At 39.4% G+C, this 23,599-nt stretch overlaps 1 protein-coding gene across 5 annotated transcripts in view; it reads left to right on the top strand.

Moving 5' to 3' along the window:
* Positions 1-23,599, top strand: part of sardh (sarcosine dehydrogenase) — a 124,783-nt gene that overhangs the window by 36,075 nt on the left and 65,109 nt on the right. For all 5 annotated transcript variants that reach the window (XM_088615493.1, XM_088615492.1, XM_088615491.1 and 2 more), the window contains exon 11: positions 3,694-3,835. In XM_088615493.1, the coding sequence (XP_088471619.1) occupies positions 3,694-3,835 (142 nt within the window). The remainder of the gene's footprint in view (positions 1-3,693; positions 3,836-23,599) is intronic.

Here is a 23,599-nt window from a genome sequence, read left to right as displayed (position 1 = left end):
AGCACTTTGACATGGCCGGGCGGTAGCCATATCACCCTGCAGCTCTCAACTGGCTACCCACTGGAGCTCAGCAGGTGTGGGCCTGGTCAGTACCTGGATGGGAGACCTCCTGGGAAAAACTAAGGCTGCTGCTGGAAGAGGTGCTAGTGGGACCAGTGGGGGGCGCTCACCCTGCAGTCTGTGTGGGTCCTAATGCCCCAGTATAGTGGTGGGGACACTATACTGTAGTGGGTGCTGTCTTTCGGATGAGATGTTAAACCGAGGTCCTGACTCTCAGGGGTCATTAAAGATCCCCAGGCATTTCTGGAGAAGAGTAGGGAGTTATCCCGGTGTCCAGGCCAAATTTCCCCCCTCTGCCTTTACCGTGGCCTCCAAATTGTCCCCATGTATGATTGGCTTGCACTGGCCCTGCGATGGACTGGCGTCCTGTCCAGGATGTACCCTGCCTTGTGCTCGTTGCTTGCCGGTGATGGCTTCCCTCGACACCGTATGGTATAGAGCGGTTTGGCAAATGACATGACTTTGCCATGGCTGAGTGCTTTATCAAACTGGAAACAAGGGTTCGATTATCAGCTGAAACTAAATAAGATGATACTCCAGCCGCTTGTGAGATTTGGCTCTCATAAGGGAGGGATCTTGGAGGTAAAGATGAAGGGCTTATGAGTAATGTGCAGATCTGGGGTTGCTGCCTTTCTTTTACTGATCAAAAATGCATTTTGTTTAATTTTTGATGCCTTTCGAGAAGCTCCTTCCTTTCGAGTACAAGTACCCGTCACCTGGCTGCATTTTTAACATTTCCTCTTGGAGATTCACACACATTGACGTCCCCTAGATGAATTAAAACTCACAGATTTCCTGGAATTTCTGGGTCATTGCTGGTACTTTGCGTTGTTACTGTGATTGTACTAAGAGTGAACTGTGGACTGCTTACTGGTCTGGAGACTCTCAGTTGTGCAGTCACCTATGTCCTTTTGAAAGAAAACATCAGTAGAATACTCCAATAATTTGAGTGATATTGGGTCTGAACCCAGTATCCGAAAGTTCAGGATGCACATGACTAAGGAAGCTAAAAAAAGAATGATTCTGTCTCTTTTTGAAACTTTAATAAGATATCTTCTCTCGCTGTACCTCTGCATTATTATAAAAAAAACATTATTTGAGAATCCTTATCCAGGTGGATGAAGTTTGTTGCTGGTGTTTGGATTTCAGAAAAGGTTGGTTCTGTCTCAGTGGTGCAAAAGGCTTATCATGCTGTTGAGTTTGAATAAATCTAGGTTTAAACTTGTTTAATAAGCTTTTCAGAAAGTCACACTATTTTTTATCAAGTTGTTTGGTGACACTGTAATGTTTATAAGAAAAGAACTACAAGAAAACTCACAGTAAGAAATTTCCCCTATGTGTGACTTTGGGTTTAGAGTTTGTAACAGACATTAACGGAGACCTCATTAACAGACTTAATCCAGTAATTAGTGGAGATGTTAATAGAAGCCAGGATGAATTCTTCACTGACAGTTCAAATAAAAGGCAACTTCATTCTAAATGCTATAAATATCGAGCCACAACTTCTTTATTGAATTCCATCCAAGTGTTAGATGGGTGAAGTAATTCTTGGTGAATCGACAGTATTTTTCCCATTTGTTAAAATGGTTCATTATGTTGTCCTTCGGCAACTAAGAAACTTATCCTGTAAGCAAAGATATCTGCAGCACATTTGAGTGAGGTCACGTCATCACAGTTGGTCCATTTATAAAACGGTGAATAAAAAAATTGAAAATATTTTGAATTTTTGTAGGTCTCCCACACGCGTGGCTCTTAAAAAAAAAAAGTACCAACTTAAAAAAAACAGCACGTAAAAGTATTAACAGCGATTTAATCAGTATTCACTGACACAATGAGTCATAGACTTACTGGGAGAAGGCAGTAAGCCAGAATGCACTAATAAATACAGTTTCAGAGCTGCAGGTTTTTAAGGAATGTATTTCCACACATTTGTTATCCTTGAGGGTGTCTCAGTCATGTCTCAGTCATGTGGTATTTCCTGCTACCAACAGCATTGGAATAGGTGCGTATTCAGTCATTCACCAATTTTGAAAGCCATCCATCTGTTTTCTCAACACTGTATCCCATTTGGGGTTGCTGGGGAGCCAGAGCCTATCCCAGCAAGCAACGGGCGCAAGGTGGGGGTACACCCTGGACTGGACACACACCCACACACACTCGCACCAGGCCCACTTTTTTCCAGAACTTTCTCAGGAAAGACCAATGAAACATTATTTTTTTGAAAGCCTCGTTTTTCCCTGATTGGCATTTTGCAGTATTTTAAAGGTTGTGGTATTTTCTAGTAATTCTGCGCTTAACCCCACCATAAGGTTGAATTTCACTTACAGTTCAGAAACAAAAGGGAATGTGTTCAGTGTTTTCCAGGAAAATATGCCACTGGTTTTACTGGGAGCAAACACTGTATAAATGCGGTACATTTATCATACAGTTTTTATCAGGCTTGGTTATATTACTCCAAGAGCCTAATTTGTGATCCCTCACTTCCTTTCAATACATCTTTAATTTAACTATTTTTGATCATTTTCTTAGTTCTGTCTAGTCCCTATTTTTTTAAAGTCATCAGCAAGGTGCCCTGTTTCAGAGTGCACACTGCAGTGGGGTGCGAATTTTTTTTTAAAAAATGCAGCGTTTTGCAGGTTGCTGGATTTTCACCGCCTCTTCGGTAAGAATCTCCGAGGCGGGTGATGTTCTTGTCAAGTGGGAGAGTGTCTTCTACCGCAGTCTGTAGGTGTTCAGAAATTGTTCTGCTGAAAAGCCCGTGACAAGCCAGCAGCAAGAAAAAAAAAAGTCTCGTGCGCCGCACTGCGCATAAAATTAGTTTTTAAGCATGAAGAAAACGGAGGAGGTGTTTGGATTTTGCCAGCTTAAAGTAGTAGCGATGTTTTTGCATGCGAGTTCTTCAAGTGTTTTTTTTTTTTTAGTTTTCAGCTGCTGAAGTTTGAATTAATCAAATGAATTGCAAAAAGGCAGTGTGCACTACTATGCCTGCCTGTCAGGGCTCTTCTCGAATCTCTGGAAATTATTTGCTTTTCAGCCAGGAGATGTTTTGACAAATAATGAATTCCCAGCTCCATCAGGTCTAGATTGTGAGTAAAGCACTACACCCTGTTGCCTTCTTCAACAGTGCAACATTGAGGAGAATGTTCTTGGTAAAAATTATTTTAAAATGATTTTTAAGTCTGCAGCAGGACTTTTTGTTTGGTTGTACAGACGGAAAGTAACACCAGACAATCGGAAGAAAAAAAATGCTTTTTTTAGATTTTGTTCCGCAGCGGCCAGAGACGGAGACTCTCTCTGTTTTGGTTGCTGTTGGTCTGTGTAAAAACACATATGTACTGTATTCAGGGGGTAAACTGCAGCAGAATCATAAGAGAACTACCTCTAGGGCAAGTCTTCTAGTTAGAAGTTTCATTTCCTCTTTAGGATTTGCTAAAATTAGGCTATAGATATTTGCTTTGGCTCTGCAAGCCAAGTGTTAAATTCCAGTTGCTTTTCTTCCTGCTTAATTGAGTTTCTGCTATTCCCCGCGGAGTTTGGTCACATTCTGTAGTTTCCTTGTTTAAAAAATAAAAAAATGGAATCAATTTGGTGCCCGTGTGGTCCGTGACCTTTCATTCTGCTGTCTCTTTGCAGGCGGTTCCATCATACTCTCACGGATAATAACCGCTGGATTCGGGAACGAAGTCATGAGTCCTATGCCAAAAACTATTCCGTGGTGTTCCCCTTCGATGAGCCTCTGGCCAGCAGGAACATGAGAAAAGACCCCTTGCACCAGGTACTCTCCTACACGCTGACCTTGACTAAACACACCCTTTCTTTTCAATGACTCGTTTGACAGAGAGATTTTTCCAACAGTCTGCCTTTTCTGTATGCCTGTATTTGTGTGTCATAAAAGGAACGCCTTTCAGGTTTAAAGTAGATTTTGCAGGCAGTGGCTATGAACTGTTGGAATGGCAATATTAATGATGAAATTGGAACACAGGGGCAGTGTGGTGGCTCTGTGATTTAAGGATCTGTGCCTGTGGCTAGAAGGTTGCTGGTTCAAATCCTGTGGCCGGCAGAGGAATCCTACTCCGTTGGGCACCTGAGCAAGGCCCTTAACCCCAACTGCTCCAAATGGCTGACCCTGCGGTCTGACCCCCAGCTTCTCTCCCTGTCTGTGTGTCTCATGGAGAGCAAGCTGGGGTCTGCGAAAAGACACATTCCTCATGCAAGAAATTGTATATGGCCAATAAGTGATCTTATAAGATTTGCAAAAGAAAGGAGGTGACATGATATAAAATTAAAAACCTAGTTAGACGGGTCTTCTGTTCAGCTTTGTAAAAGTTTGAGAGCTAATTAATATTTGCTTTTCCATAATTCATGGCTCCTGCTTGCTCCTAAAACACCTTACCTCTGAAAGCTTTTCCGTGTACAGTAAGACACACACTCATATATACAGTATAAGCATTTCAGCAGTTAGTCAGCTGTGTTCTGCTAACTTATGCAGTATGGATCCGTGAGCAGAAGAGGTCTTTTTGTCTAGATGCCTCTGTTTTTTTTGTCTTGTGAGACGGTGATAGCTGATTGATATTTACAGTCCCGTATACAGTATATCTATCGGCCTGTTTATCTGTCTGCATAACCACATATACTGACAAATTGATATTTATTGCTCTTTTGCTGTGCTTTAGACCACAGATCTCCAACCCTGATCCTGGAGAGTTGGATGTCTTTTAGTTACCTTTTCTACTGTGATCTTTTGGTTTCAAAACGATTGTCTTATTCAGTCCAGATTAATATTAGTTTGAGACCGTGATTAGATATTAAATATTTAATCCCTTCATATCCTCGTTTTGTATAGGATGCTCGCAGTGAATTAATGTTTCTTGTCAGGTGAAAGTGCTTTAACAAGTAGATATTTAAACAGTTCCCAAAAAAGGAATATCCTGTCACTGCATTGACACTAATATGCAAACATTAAAAAAAAAAAAATAACCGTTCATTAATGATGCTTAAACTTGTCCTATTACAAATAACGCTTTTAGAAATGAAGGCAAATTTAAATAGTTTTTCCTCCGAGTACCTTAGAGAGCACATGTCAACGTGAAAATAATTAAATTAAAAATGCATGAGAGTTTTGATTGGGGTCCATTAATACAGTCTATTTTATTCTTTCACTACCCTAGAAAAATCTTTTTTTTTCCTGCCCTCGAGCACATTTACGGTATCCGCTGTGGCTTTGACAAGAGGCTCCCACTGAGAAGTTAATTCCAGGAATAAAAGAGAATAACAGGCCTGGCAAAGACTGGGCACCAAGTGGCTCAATCAGGGCTCAGTTTGTACTAGTTCCTATCCAGTTTGTTCAAATTTCCCTGAGCAGAGTTAATGTCAAATTGCACACAGGGAGACTTTATTAGAAGCTTAATTTCAGGGAATACAGTATGTTTCTTGACTTCCTCTTTCTCTGGTTTGAATGGGATGACCTGTCTACTTGTTATTGTAGTCAGTTATCCCAGAATACTAGGCCTAGAGAAAGGGCTACAGTAGTATTGGTTTTCTGCGTTGCTGGAACAGTAGCTTTCTCTACAGTGGGGCTACTTAATAATGTCTCTGGGCCTATACTATTAGATTAAGGTCACTGATATTATTATGTGATATTACAGGTTTCTGTATCAGTAGAAATACTTACTATATCTGGTTTGCAGCTCTTAGATCAGTGTCGCCCATGTTTATGCAAGCCAGATAGACTGTCTCATGTAGCATACCCGGCCATTTCATTACATGGAGTTGCTGTCCTGGTGTGACATCGCACTTGCCCAGTATTCCCACTAGACCTTTCCGATCAGCTGTCGTACAAAAACCTTTCCTTATTGTGCACCGCGTAGCTAGTGAATGTGACTGAAGCTCTTGGGCTGAGACATTTGCGCTTCACATTGATGATAGATTAGGTCACAACACACCGCCCTTAAGGAATGCGATTAGTCACTGCTCAGTCCTGAAAGCTGCTTGGATTTCTGGTGATTTTATCCTGGAGGCTGTCTTGGCTCAGTTCAGTTTCGGTATACTGGGGCACCTAATTAATAAATATGTCTGTGACTCCATTAACATACACTTTTGACATTCGGGATGTAAAACGTCTTTTGTCTACAGTAAATCTGAAGCAGTCCAGCATTTGAAACAGCCCAGCTTTGAACAATATAAACAACCAAGGAGAAGCTAACCAAATTAGAAATGAATTTGAAAAACGGCCAAATTCGAAATTAATTTCTAATTTTCCAGGGCTTCAGATCCTTTAAGGATACGGCTCATATGAGGTCTTTGTTTTTCGTCAGAGGTAGAAGAATGAGGAATTAGCCATTGGTTAAGGTGTGTGGATTAAACGGCCACTATATACAGTATCACACTATCCTGAATCCCATCTGTTTATTTAAAAATGAAAAAAAAACGTCCTCTCTGCTTTGTGATTTTTCTGGTTTGGCGCAAAAAGGAAAAGACAATTGTTGATGAACACAGTTGATGGGTCATTGCTTTTTGATGCCAAATTTTTCATTTGCAGGCTCTTAAGAGAATGCAATAATTAAATCGATAAAGTCTAGCAATGGGGTCCTGCAGCAATGATCGGTCCAGACCTTCTGTTTATCTGTGTGCGTGAGTGTAGGTGGGTGTAAAATTGTGTATCTGAACCTGTTGCTAAGCTACTGTTTAAAGCGTATTCTTTAGTGTTTCCAAAAATAAATTCTGGCTTGCTTCTCCAGTGCAAACAGACTGTTTTGAGTCTCTAGAAGCTCGTCTCCAAAGATCAGATGTCTCCCAAAGAAGCTACCCCCTTTTCACAAACACTTTAAGTGTCTTGTATATTTACCTTTCACAGGCTTTTAAGTATTCACATTTGGGGTTTTTAAAATATGTGATTCTTTTCATAAGTAATTTATATTAAAAAAACCCTTAAAATAATCTGACCTAAGAACAAATCCTACTCTAGATTCCACTCAATAAAGATCTCTATTATTCAAGGTTTGTTTGTTTTTTTTTTTGTGTGAGGACATTTTTAAAAGCTCTCCATAGCCTTTTTAAGTTCTTCCACATGTGTGAGCTTTTTAAGTTCAAGAAAGTCAAACCTGATGTCAAAATGATACTCTTACCATCCCAAATGACTGCTGTATCAGGTCTTTACAGTTGGCTTTTTATTGTGTTGTTAAGTTTTGGCTTTAAAATTCTCATCTGGCACATGGGTTAAATTTATTTAACCCAGTCCTAGTTATCCTTCTACACCCAAAGAACCATGCAGAACAATTACAGTTCGCCCTGCAACTAAAGTATACAGTAAATTGTACCGAGTGGAACTGAGGCATTTGGAGTCAGTGACCTTTTAAAAAGGAACTGCAGACCCAGTTTCTCAGACCAGTTATTAAATCTCAGTAACAAAATAAATTCATTGATGTTATAAGAAAAATAATACCAATTTCGAATTAAGCACAAAAGCGTGAAACTTGCGAACTTTGCGAAGGTACTGTGGGTCGCCAAACTCGCATTTGAGTTCCCACAAATTACGACAAGGCGGCCCTTCCTGCTCGCTAGTCACTGTGATGCACGAGCGAGTAAGTACCGGTTGTGCAGCAGACATTTCACCGCAGAACTGTTCCAAGGTGATATGCAGGCAAAGTTGACAAGTAAGTTTCATTTATCAGCAAAACAAAGATGAGAGGATTATTTCCATTGGACGAAAAGAGCCTTCTTGTTCACAATTCACAAGCCTGCTTGTTTACAGTGTCACAGGGCCCCTTCACCTCACTGGAAGTTTTGTTGCCTCATTCTGAATCGCAGAACATGGTGCTGCACATACAGAGCCTGGAAATTGCATCTATTTTGTGAACTAAATTGGAGATTTTGCAAATTACCATGTACATTCCACTTTTAGTGCGGGTGAAATGCGGTGGTGATTTTTAAAAAGGAAGATTAGAACGTCACTGGAAAGAAATCTTTGAATTATAAAATGTAGGAAATCGTCAAGTGGCAAAGCAGATGGGTATAGCTCTGGACTTTACCTTTTTTGTCCGACTCACAAAAATAAGCTCTTAAAACGGCCTGGATTGGCAGCTTTCTTCAAAGAGCAGGGTGACAGCTTGGCAGTGCCCTGTGTTAAGGACATTAATGAGGACACACTGTAATGGAACGTAATTAACACTCAAAAGGAATGTTGCCAGAGGGTATAATTTATTGAAATCTGCCCCCCCCCTCCACATCTTCTTTAATGAAGAGAGATTTTTTTCGACTGCTTTCCAAGAGGCCCACAGTTCGGTCTCCCTGTGTCTCTCCCCCCCCCAATTCCCTTTGGAATTTCAAGACTATTTCTTTGTCTTATTGAAAGAATTCAGCAAGATTAGGCCCCTGCTGGGCACACTTCGGTTGCTTGCAAGGATCTGTTGGGGGAAAATGAGAGATGGCAAAGACCGTATCCCACTAACAGGTGATCTGATGCATCCCGGCTCGTCCTCTGATGGATATAGATTTGCATGCGGAGGAGAAAAGCCTGCTCATGCATTAGGCTGATTTTGTCTTCCTCCCCCCTCCCCCCCATGTCTAATTAGCCCTAATGGATGTAATGTGACATATGTAAAAAGGGGCCCAGCAGTAAATGGGTGGTAGCTTTTTTTGTACCCAGGTTGCTATGGCAATCTCATTTGTACTACTTGAATTGTAACAATACTGCGTTCTTTTTTTTTTTTAAGAAAAAATAAAAAAGTGCCGCTGAACGTGGAACTTCTCGGACCTCAAACGTGGCTGCTGACTTTGTTTAGAATTAGATCCTTTTTAATAATCCCTCATTTCCAGATTTGTGCGCGGTGAGCCGAAAGCAGTCTGGCACAGTACCTTCTCAGCTGGAAAATATTACGGGACTGAAGGACTGTCTCTGGTCAGTTGCGAGGACAGATCAGCTTACTGACCGTGGAATAAACCCTTTTCTATTAAACCCGGTTTCACGTACCAGTAAATCGGTAATTTCATGTTTGTTAATGCAATTCAGAACATTGCCGTCTAAAATTAAACATAAACCAGACACCATAACAGCAGAACTATAATTCACAGAGGTTAGAAATAGCTGCACAAATAAAAGCAATTTTTCTCTTTGAAAGGCCATTAATTGTGTGTGTGTGTGTGTGTACAAAAATAAAATCACCTTAGGTACTGAGTTGCATACTGTATGTGCATATCTGAAATTTTTTGTTTAAACTGCTTTTATCATCATTCTGATTATTTTTTTTATCTTTTTATTTTAGCCAGTGCTCCAAGTGCAGCTTTGTTTCATACACTATATCACTGTTACCTGAACATTTTTTTCCGGACATATACTGGATGGCCCTATACAGTGCATCGTCCTGATGGGGAATGTTGTCTAATTTGCCCCCAAATCAAAAGTTTGGAAGAAATTGATGACACTAATCAAAGTTCTAGCATTTTGTGTTAAATGTACAGGTATTTTGTAGAAATTAAACCATAATTTATTAGGTTTTCCAGCCTTTTACCGTAGCTGAACCTGATACCAGGCTCAGTGAGAACACCATTCAACACAACAGATCCGATGAACAGTGTACTTGTCCTAAAAAGAAAATCCTGCCATTTCGGATCTCTTCTCTTGAGTTTGGCTTGGATGCTTGGTCACTTTAGGTTTATGTTTTCATGCAGTGAAGTATATTTTGTGCTGAAATGAGTGGAAGACTGTGGATCCTCTCAAGAAGGTCTGAACCCTAACCCTAACCCAAATCCCCAGCTAGGGTTAGGGTTAGGAATCCACAAAACGTAGACTATTTTTGATGGTATTGCTGTGCTTTAGGACAGAAATGATATTTAGGAATGGTGTTATATCAGTGTTATCTGAACATTTTTTTCCGGACATATACTGGATGGCCCTATACAGTGCATCGTCCTGATGGGGAATGTTGTCTAATTTGCCTAAAAATCAAAAGTTTGGAAGAAATTGATGACACTAATCAAAGTTCTAGCATTTTGTGTTAAATGTACAGGTATTTTGTAGAAATTAAACCATAATTTATTAGGTTTTCCAGCCTTTTACCGTAGCTGAACCTGATACCAGGCTCAGTGAGAACACCATTCAACACAACAGATCCGATGAACAGTGTACTTGTCCAAAAAGAAAATCCTGCCATTTCGGATCTGTTCTCTTGAGTTTGGCTTGGATGCTTGGTCACTTTAGGTTTATGTTTTCATGCAGTGAAGTATATTTTGTGCTGAAATGAGTGGAAGACTGTGGATCCTCTCAAGAAGGTCTGAACCCTAACCCTAACCCAAATCCCCAGCTAGGGTTAGGGTTAGGAATCCACAAAACGTAGACTATTTTTGATGGTATTGCTGTGCTTTAGGACAGAAATGATATTAAGGAATGGTGTTATATCAGTGTTATCTGAACATTTTTTTCCGGACATATACTGGATGGCCCTATACAGTGCATCGTCCTGATGGGGAATGTTGTCTAATTTGCCTAAAAATCAAAAGTTTGGAAGAAATTGATGACACTAATCAAAGTTCTAGCATTTTGTGTTAAATGTACAGGTATTTTGTAGAAATTAAACCATAATTTATTAGGTTTTCCAGCCTTTTACCGTAGCTGAACCTGATACCAGGCTCAGTGAGAACACCATTCAACACAACAGATCCGATGAACAGTGTACTTGTCCAAAAAGAAAATCCTGCCATTTCGGATCTGTTCTCTTGAGTTTGGCTTGGATGCTTGGTCACTTTAGGTTTATGTTTTCATGCAGTGAAGTATATTTTGTGCTGAAATGAGTGGAAGACTGTGGATCCTCTCAAGAAGGTCTGAACCCTAACCCAAATCCCCAGCTAGGGTTAGGGTTAGGAATCCACAAAACGTAGACTATTTTTGATGGTATTGCTGTGCTTTAGGACAGAAATGATATTTAGGAATGGTGTTATATCAATGTTATCTGAGCATTTTTTTCCGGACATATACTGGATGGCCCTATACAGTGCATCGTCCTGATGGGGAATGTTGTCTAATTTGCCTAAAAATCAAAAGTTTGGAAGAAATTGATGACACTAATCAAAGTTCTAGCATTTTGTGTTAAATGTACAGGTATTTTGTAGAAATTAAACCATAATTTATTAGGTTTTCCAGCCTTTTACCGTAGCTGAACCTGATACCAGGCTCAGGGAGAACACCATTCAACACAACAGATCCGATGAACAGTGTACTTGTCCTAAAAAGAAAATCCTGCCATTTCGGATCTCTTCTCTTGAGTTTGGCTTGGATGCTTGGTCACTTTAGGTTTATGTTTTCATGCAGTGAAGTATATTTTGTGCTGAAATGAGTGGAAGACTGTGGATCCTCTCAAGAAGGTCTGAACCCTAACCCTAACCCAAATCCCCAGCTAGGGTTAGGGTTAGGAATCCACAAAACGTAGACTATTTTTGATGGTATTGCTGTGATTTAGGACAGAAATGATATTTAGGAATGGTGTTATATCAATGTTATCTGAACATTTTTTTCCGGACATATACTGGATGGCCCTATACAGTGCATCGTCCTGATGGGGAATGTTGTCTAATTTGCCCCCAAATCAAAAGTTTGGAAGAAATTGATGACACTAATCAAAGTTCTAGCATTTTGTGTTAAATGTACAGGTATTTTGTAGAAATTAAACCATAATTTATTAGGTTTTCCAGCCTTTTACCGTAGCTGAACCTGATACCAGGCTCAGGGAGAACACCATTCAACACAACAGATCCGATGAACAGTGTACTTGTCCTAAAAAGAAAATCCTGCCATTTCGGATCTCTTCTCTTGAGTTTGGCTTGGATGCTTGGTCACTTTAGGTTTATGTTTTCATGCAGTGAAGTATATTTTGTGCTGAAATGAGTGGAAGACTGTGGATCCTCTCAAGAAGGTCTGAACCCTAACCCTAACCCAAATCCCCAGCTAGGGTTAGGGTTAGGAATCCACAAAACGTAGACTATTTTTGATGGTATTGCTGTGCTTTAGGACAGAAATGATATTTAGGAATGGTGTTATATCAGTGTTATCTGAACATTTTTTTCCGGACATATACTGGATGGCCCTATACAGTGCATCGTCCTGATGGGGAATGTTGTCTAATTTGCCCCAAAATCAAAAGTTTGGAAGAAATTGATGACACTAATCAAAGTTCTAGCATTTTGTGTTAAATGTACAGGTATTTTGTAGAAATTAAACCATAATTTATTAGGTTTTCCAGCCTTTTACCGTAGCTGAACCTGATACCAGGCTCAGTGAGAACACCATTCAACACAACAGATCCGATGAACAGTGTACTTGTCCAAAAAGAAAATCCTGCCATTTCGGATCTCTTCTCTTGAGTTTGGCTTGGATGCTTGGTCACTTTAGGTTTATGTTTTCATGCAGTGAAGTATATTTTGTGCTGAAATGAGTGGAAGACTGTGGATCCTCTCAAGAAGGTCTGAACCCTAACCCTAACCCAAATCCCCAGCTAGGGTTAGGGTTAGGAATCCACAAAACGTAGACTATTTTTGATGGTATTGCTGTGCTTTAGGACAGAAATGATATTTAGGAATGGTGTTATATCAGTGTTATCTGAACATTTTTTTCCGGACATATACTGGATGGCCCTATACAGTGCATCGTCCTGATGGGGAATGTTGTCTAATTTGCCCCCAAATCAAAAGTTTGGAAGAAATTGATGACACTAATCAAAGTTCTAGCATTTTGTGTTAAATGTACAGGTATTTTGTAGAAATTAAACCATAATTTATTAGGTTTTCCAGCCTTTTACCGTAGCTGAACCTGATACCAGGCTCAGTGAGAACACCATTCAACACAACAGATCCGATGAACAGTGTACTTGTCCTAAAAAGAAAATCCTGCCATTTCGGATCTCTTCTCTTGAGTTTGGCTTGGATGCTTGGTCACTTTAGGTTTATATTTTCATGCAGTGAAGTATATTTTGTGCTGAAATGAGTGGAAGACTGTGGATCCTCTCAAGAAGGTCTGAACCCTAACCCTAACCCAAATCCCCAGCTAGGGTTAGGGTTAGGAATCCACAAAACGTAGACTATTTTTGATGGTATTGCTGTGCTTTAGGACAGAAATGATATTTAGGAATGGTGTTATATCAGTGTTATCTGAACATTTTTTTCCGGACATAAACTGGATGGCCCTATACAATGCATTGTCCTGAAGGGGAATGTTGTCTAATTTGCCCCAAAATCAAAGGTTTGGAAGAAATTGATGACACTAATCAAAGTTCTAGCATTTTGTGTTAAATGTACAGGTATTTTGTAGAAATTAAACCATAATTTATTAGGTTTTCCAGCCTTTTACCGTAGCTAAACCTGATACCAGGCTCAGTGAGAACACCATTCAACACAACAGATCCGATGAACAGTGTACTTGTCCAAAAAGAAAATCCTGCCATTTCGGATTTGTTCTCTTGAGTTTGGCTTAGATGCTTGGTCACTTTAGGTTTATGTTTTCATGCAGTGAAGTATATTTTGTGCTGAAATGAGTGGAAGACTGTGGATCCTCTCAAGAAGGTCTGAACCCTAACCCTAACCCCTAATCCCCAGCTAGGGTTAGGGTTAGGAATCCACAAAACGTAGACTATTTTTGATGGTATTGCTGTGCTTTAGGACAGAAATGATATTTAGTAATGGTGTTATATCAATGTTATCTGAACATTTTTTTTCGGACATATACTGAATGGCCCTATACAGTGCATTGTCCTGAAGGGGAATGTTGTCTAATTTGCCCCCAAATCAAAAGTTTGGAAGAAATTGATGACACGAATCAAAGTTCTAGCATTTTGTGTTAAATGTACAGGTATTTTGTAGAAATTAAACCATAATTTATTAGGTTTTCCAGCCTTTTACCGTAGCTGAACCTGATACCAGGCTCAGTGAGAACACCATTCAACACAACAGATCCGATGAACAGTGTACTTGTCCAAAAAGAAAATCCTGCCATTTCGGATCTGTTCTCTTGAGTTTGGCTTGGATGCTTGGTCACTTTAGGTGTATGTTTTCATGCAGTGAAGTATATTTTGTGCTGAAATGAGTGGAAGACTGTGAATCCTCTCAAGAAGGTCTGAACCCTAACCCTAACCCCTAATCCCCAGCTAGGGTTATGGTTAGGAATCCACAAAACGTAGACTATTTGTGATGGTATTGCTGTGCTTTAGGACAGAAATGATATTTAGGAATGGTGTTATATCAATGTTATCTGAACATTTTTTTCCGGACATATACTGGATGGCCCTATACAGTGCATTGTCCTGAAGGGGAATGTTGTCTTATTTGCCCCAAAATCAAAAGTTTGGAAGAAATTGATGACACTAATCAAAGTTCTAGCATTTTGTGTTAAATGTACAGGTATTTTGTAGAAATTAAACCATAATTTCTTAGGTTTTCCAGCCTTTTACCGTAGCTAAACCTGATACCAGGCTCAATGAGAACACCATTCAACACAACAGATCCGATGAACAGTGTACTTGTCCAAAAAGAAAATCCTGTCATTTCGGATCTCTTCTCTTGAGTTTGGCTTGGATGCTTGGTCACTTTAGGTTTATGTTTTCATGCAGTGAAGTATATTTTGTGCTGAAATGAGTGGAAGACTGTGGATCCTCTCAAGAAGGTCTGAACCCTAACCCTAACCCAAATCCCCAGCTAGGGTTAGGGTTAGGAATCCACAAAACGTAGACTATTTTTGATGGTATTGCTGTGCTTTAGGACAGAAATGATATTTAGGAATGGTGTTATATCAGTGTTATCTGAACATTTTTTTCCGGACATATACTGGATGGCCCTATACAGTGCATCGTCCTGATGGGGAATGTTGTCTAATTTGCCCCCAAATCAAAAGTTTGGAAGAAATTGATGACACTAATCAAAGTTCTAGCATTTTGTGTTAAATGTACAGGTATTTTGTAGAAATTAAACCATAATTTATTAGGTTTTCCAGCCTTTTACCGTAGCTGAACCTGATACCAGGCTCAGTGAGAACACCATTCAACACAACAGATCCGATGAACAGTGTACTTGTCCTAAAAAGAAAATCCTGCCATTTCGGATCTCTTCTCTTGAGTTTGGCTTGGATGCTTGGTCACTTTAGGTTTATATTTTCATGCAGTGAAGTATATTTTGTGCTGAAATGAGTGGAAGACTGTGGATCCTCTCAAGAAGGTCTGAACCCTAACCCAAATCCCCAGCTAGGGTTAGGGTTAGGAATCCACAAAACGTAGACTATTTTTGATGGTATTGCTGTGCTTTAGGACAGAAATGATATTTAGGAATGGTGTTATATCAGTGTTATCTGAACATTTTTTTCCGGACATAAACTGGATGGCCCTATACAATGCATTGTCCTGAAGGGGAATGTTGTCTAATTTGCCCCAAAATCAAAGGTTTGGAAGAAATTGATGACACGAATCAAAGTTCTAGCATTTTGTGTTAAATGTACAGGTATTTTGTAGAAATTAAACCATAATTTATTAGGTTTTCCAGCCTTTTACCGTAGCTAAACCTGATACCAGGCTCAGTGAGAACACCATTCAACACAACAGATCCGATGAACAGTGTACTTGTCCAAAAAGAAAATCCTGCCATTTCGGATTTGTTCTCTTGAGTTTGGCTTAGATGCTTGGTCACTTTAGGTTTATGTTTTCATGCAGTGAAGTATATTTTGTGCTGAAATGAGTGGAAGACTGTGGATCCTCTCAAGAAGGTCTGAACCCTAACCCTAACCCCTAATCCCCAGCTAGGGTTAGGGTTAGGAATCCACAAAACGTAGACTATTTTTGATGGTATTGCTGTGCTTTAGGACAGAAATGATATTTAGTAATGGTGTTATATCAATGTTATCTGAACATTTTTTTCCGGACATATACTGGATGGCCCTATACAGTGCATTGTCCTGAAGGGGAATGTTGTCTTATTTGCCCCCAAATCAAAAGTTTGGAAGAAATTGATGACACTAATCAAAGTTCTAGCATTTTGTGTTAAATGTACAGGTATTTTGTAGAAATTAAACCATAATTTCTTAGGTTTTCCAGCCTTTTACCGTAGCTAAACCTGATACCAGGCTCAATGAGAACACCATTCAACACAACAGATCCGATGAACAGTGTACTTGTCCTAAAAAGAAAATCCTGCCATTTCGGATCTCTTCTCTTGAGTTTGGCTTGGATGCTTGGTCACTTTAGGTGTATGTTTTCATGCAGTGAAGTATATTTTGTGCTGAAATGAGTGGAAGACTGTGGATCCTCTCAAGAAGGTCTGAACCCTAACCCTAACCCCTAATCCCCAGCTAGGGTTAGGGTTAGGAATCCACAAAACGTAGACTATTTTTGATGGTATTGCTGTGCTTTAGGACAGAAATGATATTTAGGAATGGTGTTATATCAATGTTATCTGAACATTTTTTTCCGGACATATACTGGATGGCCCTATACAGTGCATTGTCCTGAAGGGGAATGTTGTCTTATTTGCCCCAAAATCAAAAGTTTGGAAGAAATTGATGACACTAATCAAAGTTCTAGCATTTTGTGTTAAATGTACAGGTATTTTGTAGAAATTAAACCATAATTTCTTAGGTTTTCCAGCCTTTTACCGTAGCTGAACCTGATACCAGGCTCAGTGAGAACACCATTCAACACTACAGATCCGATGAACAGTATACTTGTCCAAAAAGAAAATCCTGCCATTTCGAATCTGTTCTCTTGAGTTTGGCTTGGATGCTTGGTCACTTTAGGTTTATGTTTTCATGCAGTGAAGTATATTTTGTGCTGAAATGAGTGGAAGACTGTGGATCCTCTCAAGAAGGTCTAAATCCTAACCCTAACCGCTAATCCCCAGCTAGGGTTAGGGTTAGGAATCCACAAAACGTAGACTATTTTTGATGGTATTGCTGTGCTTTAGGACAGAAATGATATTTAGGAATGGTGTTATATCAGTGTTATCTGAACATTTTTTTCCGGACATATACTGGATGGCCCTATACAGTGCATTGTCCTGAAGGGGAATGTTGTCTAATTTGCCCCAAAATCAAAAGTTTGGAAGAAATTGATGACACGAATCAAAGTTCTAGCATTTTGTGTTAAATGTACAGGTATTTTGTAGAAATTAAACCATAATTTATTAGGTTTTCCAGCCTTTTACCGTAGCTAAACCTGATACCAGGCTCAATGAGAACACCATTCAACACAACAGATCCGATGAACAGTGTACTTGTCCAAAAAGAAAATCCTGTCATTTCGGATCTCTTCTCTTGAGTTTGGCTTGGATGCTTGGTCACTTTAGGTTTATGTTTTCATGCAGTGAAGTATATTTTGTGCTGAAATGAGTGGAAGACTGTGGATCCTCTCAAGAAGGTCTGAACCCTAACCCTAACCCAAATCCCCAGCTAGGGTTAGGGTTAGGAATCCACAAAACGTAGACTATTTTTGATGGTATTGCTGTGCTTTAGGACAGAAATGATATTTAGGAATGGTGTTATATCAGTGTTATCTGAACATTTTTTTCCGGACATATACTGGATGGCCCTATACAGTGCATCGTCCTGATGGGGAATGTTGTCTAATTTGCCCCCAAATCAATAGTTTGGAAGAAATTGATGACACTAATCAAAGTTCTAGCATTTTGTGTTAAATGTACAGGTATTTTGTAGAAATTAAACCATAATTTATTAGGTTTTCCAGCCTTTTACCGTAGCTGAACCTGATACCAGGCTCAGTGAGAACACCATTCAACACAACAGATCCGATGAACAGTGTACTTGTCCTAAAAAGAAAATCCTGCCATTTCGGATCTCTTCTCTTGAGTTTGGCTTGGATGCTTGGTCACTTTAGGTTTATATTTTCATGCAGTGAAGTATATTTTGTGCTGAAATGAGTGGAAGACTGTGGATCCTCTCAAGAAGGTCTGAACCCTAACCCTAACCCAAATCCCCAGCTAGGGTTAGGGTTAGGAATCCACAAAACGTAGACTATTTTTGATGGTATTGCTGTGCTTTAGGACAGAAATGATATTTAGGAATGGTGTTATATCAGTGTTATCTGAACATTTTTTTCCGGACATAAACTGGATGGCCCTATACAATGCATTGTCCTGAAGGGGAATGTTGTCTAATTTGCCCCAAAATCAAAGGTTTGGAAGAAATTGATGACACTAATCAAAGTTCTAGCATTTTGTGTTAAATGTACAGGTATTTTGTAGAAATTAAACCATAATTTATTAGGTTTTCCAGCCTTTTACCGTAGCTAAACCTGATACCAGGCTCAGTGAGAACACCATTCAACACAACAGATCCGATGAACAGTGTACTTGTCCAAAAAGAAAATCCTGCCATTTCGGATTTGTTCTCTTGAGTTTGGCTTAGATGCTTGGTCACTTTAGGTTTATGTTTTCATGCAGTGAAGTATATTTTGTGCTGAAATGAGTGGAAGACTGTGGATCCTCTCAAGAAGGTCTGAACCCTAACCCTAACCCCTAATCCCCAGCTAGGGTTAGGGTTAGGAATCCACAAAACGTAGACTATTTTTGATGGTATTGCTGTGCTTTAGGACAGAAATGATATTTAGTAATGGTGTTATATCAATGTTATCTGAACATTTTTTTTCGGACATATACTGAATGGCCCTATACAGTGCATTGTCCTGAAGGGGAATGTTGTCTAATTTGCCCCCAAATCAAAAGTTTGGAAGAAATTGATGACACGAATCAAAGTTCTAGCATTTTGTGTTAAATGTACAGGTATTTTGTAGAAATTAAACCATAATTTATTAGGTTTTCCAGCCATTTACCGTAGCTGAACCTGATACCAGGCTCAGTGAGAACACCATTCAACACAACAGATCCGATGAACAGTGTACTTGTCCAAAAAGAAAATCCTGCCATTTCGGATCTGTTCTCTTGAGTTTGGCTTGGATGCTTGGTCACTTTAGGTGTATGTTTTCATGCAGTGAAGTATATTTTGTGCTGAAATGAGTGGAAGACTGTGAATCCTCTCAAGAAGGTCTGAACCCTAACCCTAACCCCTAATCCCCAGCTAGGGTTATGGTTAGGAATCCACAAAACGTAGACTATTTTTGATGGTATTGCTGTGCTTTAGGACAGAAATGATATTTAGGAATGGTGTTATATCAGTGTTATCTGAACATTTTTTTCCCGACATATACTGGATGGCCCTATACAGTGCATTGTCCTGAAGGGGAATGTTGTCTTATTTGCCCCCAAATCAAAAGTTTGGAAGAAATTGATGACACTAATCAAAGTTCTAGCATTTTGTGTTAAATGTACAGGTATTTTGTAGAAATTAAACCATAATTTCTTAGGTTTTCCAGCCTTTTACCGTAGCTAAACCTGATACCAGGCTCAATGAGAACACCATTCAACACAACAGATCCGATGAACAGTGTACTTGTCCAAAAAGAAAATCCTGCCATTTCGTATCTGTTCTCTTGAGTTTGGCTTGGATGCTTGGTCACTTTAGGTTTATGTTTTCATGCAGTGAAGTATATTTTGTGCTGAAATGAGTGGAAGACTGTGGATCCTCTCAAGAAGGTCTGAATCCTAACCCTAACCCCTAATCCCCAGCTAGGGTTAGGGTTAGGAATCCACAAAACGTAGACTATTTTTGATGGTATTGCTGTGCTTTAGGACAGAAATGATATTTAGGAATGGTGTTATATCAGTGTTATCTGAACATTTTTTTTCGGACATATACTGAATGGCCCTATACAGTGCATTGTCCTGAAGGGGAATGTTGTCTAATTTGCCCCCAAATCAAAAGTTTGGAAGAAATTGATGACACGAATCAAAGTTCTAGCATTTTGTGTTAAATGTACAGGTATTTTGTAGAAATTAAACCATAATTTATTAGGTTTTCCAGCCTTTTACCGTAGCTGAACCTGATAACAGGCTCAGTGAGAACACCATTCAACACAACAGATCCGATGAACAGTGTACTTGTCCAAAAAGAAAATCCTGCCATTTCGGATCTGTTCTCTTGAGTTTGGCTTGGATGCTTGGTCACTTTAGGTGTATGTTTTCATGCAGTGAAGTATATTTTGTGCTGAAATGAGTGGAAGACTGTGGATCCTCTCAAGAAGGTCTGAACCCTAACCCTAACCCCTAATCCCCAGCTAGGGTTAGGGTTAGGAATCCACAAAACGTAGACTATTTTTGATGGTATTGCTGTGCTTTAGGACAGAAATGATATTTAGGAATGGTGTTATATCAGTGTTATCTGAACATTTTTTTCCGGACATATACTGGATGGCCCTATACAGTGCATTGTCCTGAAGGGGAATGTTGTCTTATTTGCCCCAAAATCAAAAGTTTGGAAGAAATTGATGACACTAATCAAAGTTCTAGCATTTTGTGTTAAATGTACAGGTATTTTGTAGAAATTAAACCATAATTTATTAGGTTTTCCAGCCTTTTACCGTAGCTAAACCTGATACCAGGCTCAATGAGAACACCATTCAACACAACAGATCCGATGAACAGTGTACTTGTCCAAAAAGAAAATCCTGCCATTTCGGATCTCTTCTCTTGAGTTTGGCTTGGATGCTTGGTCACTTTAGGTGTATGTTTTCATGCAGTGAAGTATATTTTGTGCTGAAATGAGAGGAAGACTGTGGATCCTCTCAAGAAGGTCTGAACCCTAACCCTAACCCCTAATCCCCAGCTAGGGTTAGGGTTAGGAATCCACAAAACGTAGACTATTTTTGATGGTATTGCTGTGCTTTAGGACAGAAATGATATTTAGGAATGGTGTTATATCAATGTTATCTGAACATTTTTTTCCGGACATATACTGGATGGCCCTATACAGTGCATTGTCCTGAAGGGGAATGTTGTCTAATTTGCCCAAAAATCAAAAGTTTGGAAGAAATTGATGACACGAATCAAAGTTCTAGCATTTTGTGTTAAATGTACAGGTATTTTGTAGAAATTAAACCATAATTTCTTAGGTTTTCCAGCCTTTTACCGTAGCTGAACCTGATACCAGGCTCAGTGAGAACACCATTCAACACAACAGATCCGATGAACAGTGTACTTGTCCAAAAAGAAAATCCTGCCATTTCGGATCTGTTCTCTTGAGTTTGGCTTGGATGCTTGGTCACTTTAGGTTTATGTTTTCATGCAGTGAAGTATATTTTGTGCTGAAATGAGTGGAAGACTGTGGATCCTCTCAAGAAGGTCTGAATCCTAACCCTAACCCCTAATCCCCAGCTAGGGTTAGGGTTAGGAATCCACAAAACGTAGACTATTTTTGATGGTATTGCTGTGCTTTAGGACAGAAATGATATTTAGGAATGGTGTTATATCAGTGTTATCTGAACATTTTTTTCTGGACATATACAGTACTGGATGGCCCTATACAGTGCATTGTCCTGAAGGGGAATTTTGTCTAATTTGCCCAAAAATCAAAAGTTTGGAAGAAATTGATGACACGAATCAAAGTTCTAGCATTTTGTTAAATGTACAGGTATTTTGTAGAAATTAAACCATAATTTATTAGGTTTTCCAGCCTTTTACCGTAGCTGAACCTGATACCAGGCTCAGTGAGAACACCATTCAACACAACAGATCCGATGAACAGTGTACTTGTCCAAAAAGAAAATCCTGCCATTTCGGATCTGTTCTCTTGAGTTTGGCTTGGATGCTTGGTCACTTTAGGTGTATGTTTTCATGCAGTGAAGTATATTTTGTGCTGAAATGAGTGGAAGACTGTGGATCCTCTCAAGAAGGTCTGAACCCTAACCCTAACCGACATCCCCAGCTAGGGTTAGGGTTAGGAATCCACAAAACGTAGACTATTTGTGATGGTATTGCTGTGCTTTAGGACAGAAATGATATTTAGGAATGGTGTTATATCAATGTTATCTGAACATTTTTTTCCGGACATATACTGGATGGCCCTATACAGTGCATTGTCCTGAAGGGGAATGTTGTCTTATTTGCCCCAAAATCAAAAGTTTGGAAGAAATTGATGACACTAATCAAAGTTCTAGCATTTTGTGTTAAATGTACAGGTATTTTGTAGAAATTAAACCATAATTTCTTAGGTTTTCCAGCCTTTTACCTTAGCTAAACCTGATACCAGGCTCAGTGAGAACACCATTCAACACAACAGATCCGATGAACAGTGTAATTGTCCAAAAAGAAAATCCTGCCGTTTCGGATCTGTTCTCTTGAGTTTGGCTTGGATGCTTGGTCACTTTAGGTGTATGTTTTCATGCAGTGAAGTACATTTTGTGCTGAAATGAGTGGAAGACTGTGGATCCTCTCAAGAAGGTCTGAACCCTAACCCTAACCCCTAATCCCCAGCTAGGGTTAGGGTTAGGAATCCACAAAACGTAGACTATTTTTGATGGTATTGCTGTGCTTTAGGACAGAAATGATATTTAGGAATGGTGTTATATCAGTGTTATCTGAACATTTTTTTCCGGACATATACTGGATGGCCCTATACAGTGCATTGTCCTGAAGGGGAATGTTGTCTAATTTGCCCCAAAATCAAAAGTTTGGAAGAAATTGATGACACTAATCAAAGTTCTAGCATTTTGTGTTAAATGTACAGGTATTTTGTAGAAATTAAACCATAATTTATTAGGTTTTCCAGCCTTTTACCGTAGCTAAACCTGATACCAGGCTCAATGAGAACACCATTCAACACAACAGATCCGATGAACAGTGTACTTGTCCAAAAAGAAAATCCTGCCATTTCGTATCTGTTCTCTTGAGTTTGGCTTGGATGCTTGGTCACTTTAGGTTTATGTTTTCATGCAGTGAAGTATATTTTGTGCTGAAATGAGTGGAAGACTGTGGATCCTCTCAAGAAGGTCTAAATCCTAACCCTAACCGCTAATCCCCAGCTAGGGTTAGGGTTAGGAATCCACAAAACGTAGACTATTTTTGATGGTATTGCTGTGCTTTAGGACAGAAATGATATTTAGGAATGGTGTTATATCAGTGTTATCTGAACATTTTTTTCCGGACATATACTGGATGGCCCTATACAGTGCATTGTCCTGAAGGGGAATGTTGTCTAATTTGCCCCAAAATCAAAAGTTTGGAAGAAATTGATGACACGAATCAAAGTTCTAGCATTTTGTGTTAAATGTACAGGTATTTTGTAAAATTAAACCATAATTTATTGGTTTTCCAGCCTTTTACCGTAGCTGAACCTGATACCAGGCTCAGTTAGAACACCATTCAACACAACAGATCCGATGAACAGTGTACTTGTCCTAAAAAGAAAATCCTGCCATTTCGGATCTCTTCTCTTGAGTTTGGCTTGGATGCTTGGTCACTTTAGGTGTATGTTTTCATGCAGTGAAGTATATTTTGTGCTGAAATGAGTGGAAGACTGTGGATCCTCTCAAGAAGGTCTGAACCCTAACCCTAACCCCTAATCCCCAGCTAGGGTTAGGGTTAGGAATCCACAAAACGTAGACTATTTGTGATGGTATTGCTGTGCTTTAGGACAGAAATGATATTTAGGAATGGTGTTATATCAATGTTA

The sequence above is a fragment of the Lepisosteus platostomus genome, chromosome 21, assembly GCF_059453375.1.
Source record: "Lepisosteus platostomus isolate fLepPlt1 chromosome 21, fLepPlt1.hap1, whole genome shotgun sequence".
Lineage (NCBI taxonomy): Eukaryota > Metazoa > Chordata > Actinopteri > Semionotiformes > Lepisosteidae > Lepisosteus > Lepisosteus platostomus.
This window is presented reverse-complemented; position numbering and strand designations above follow the sequence as displayed.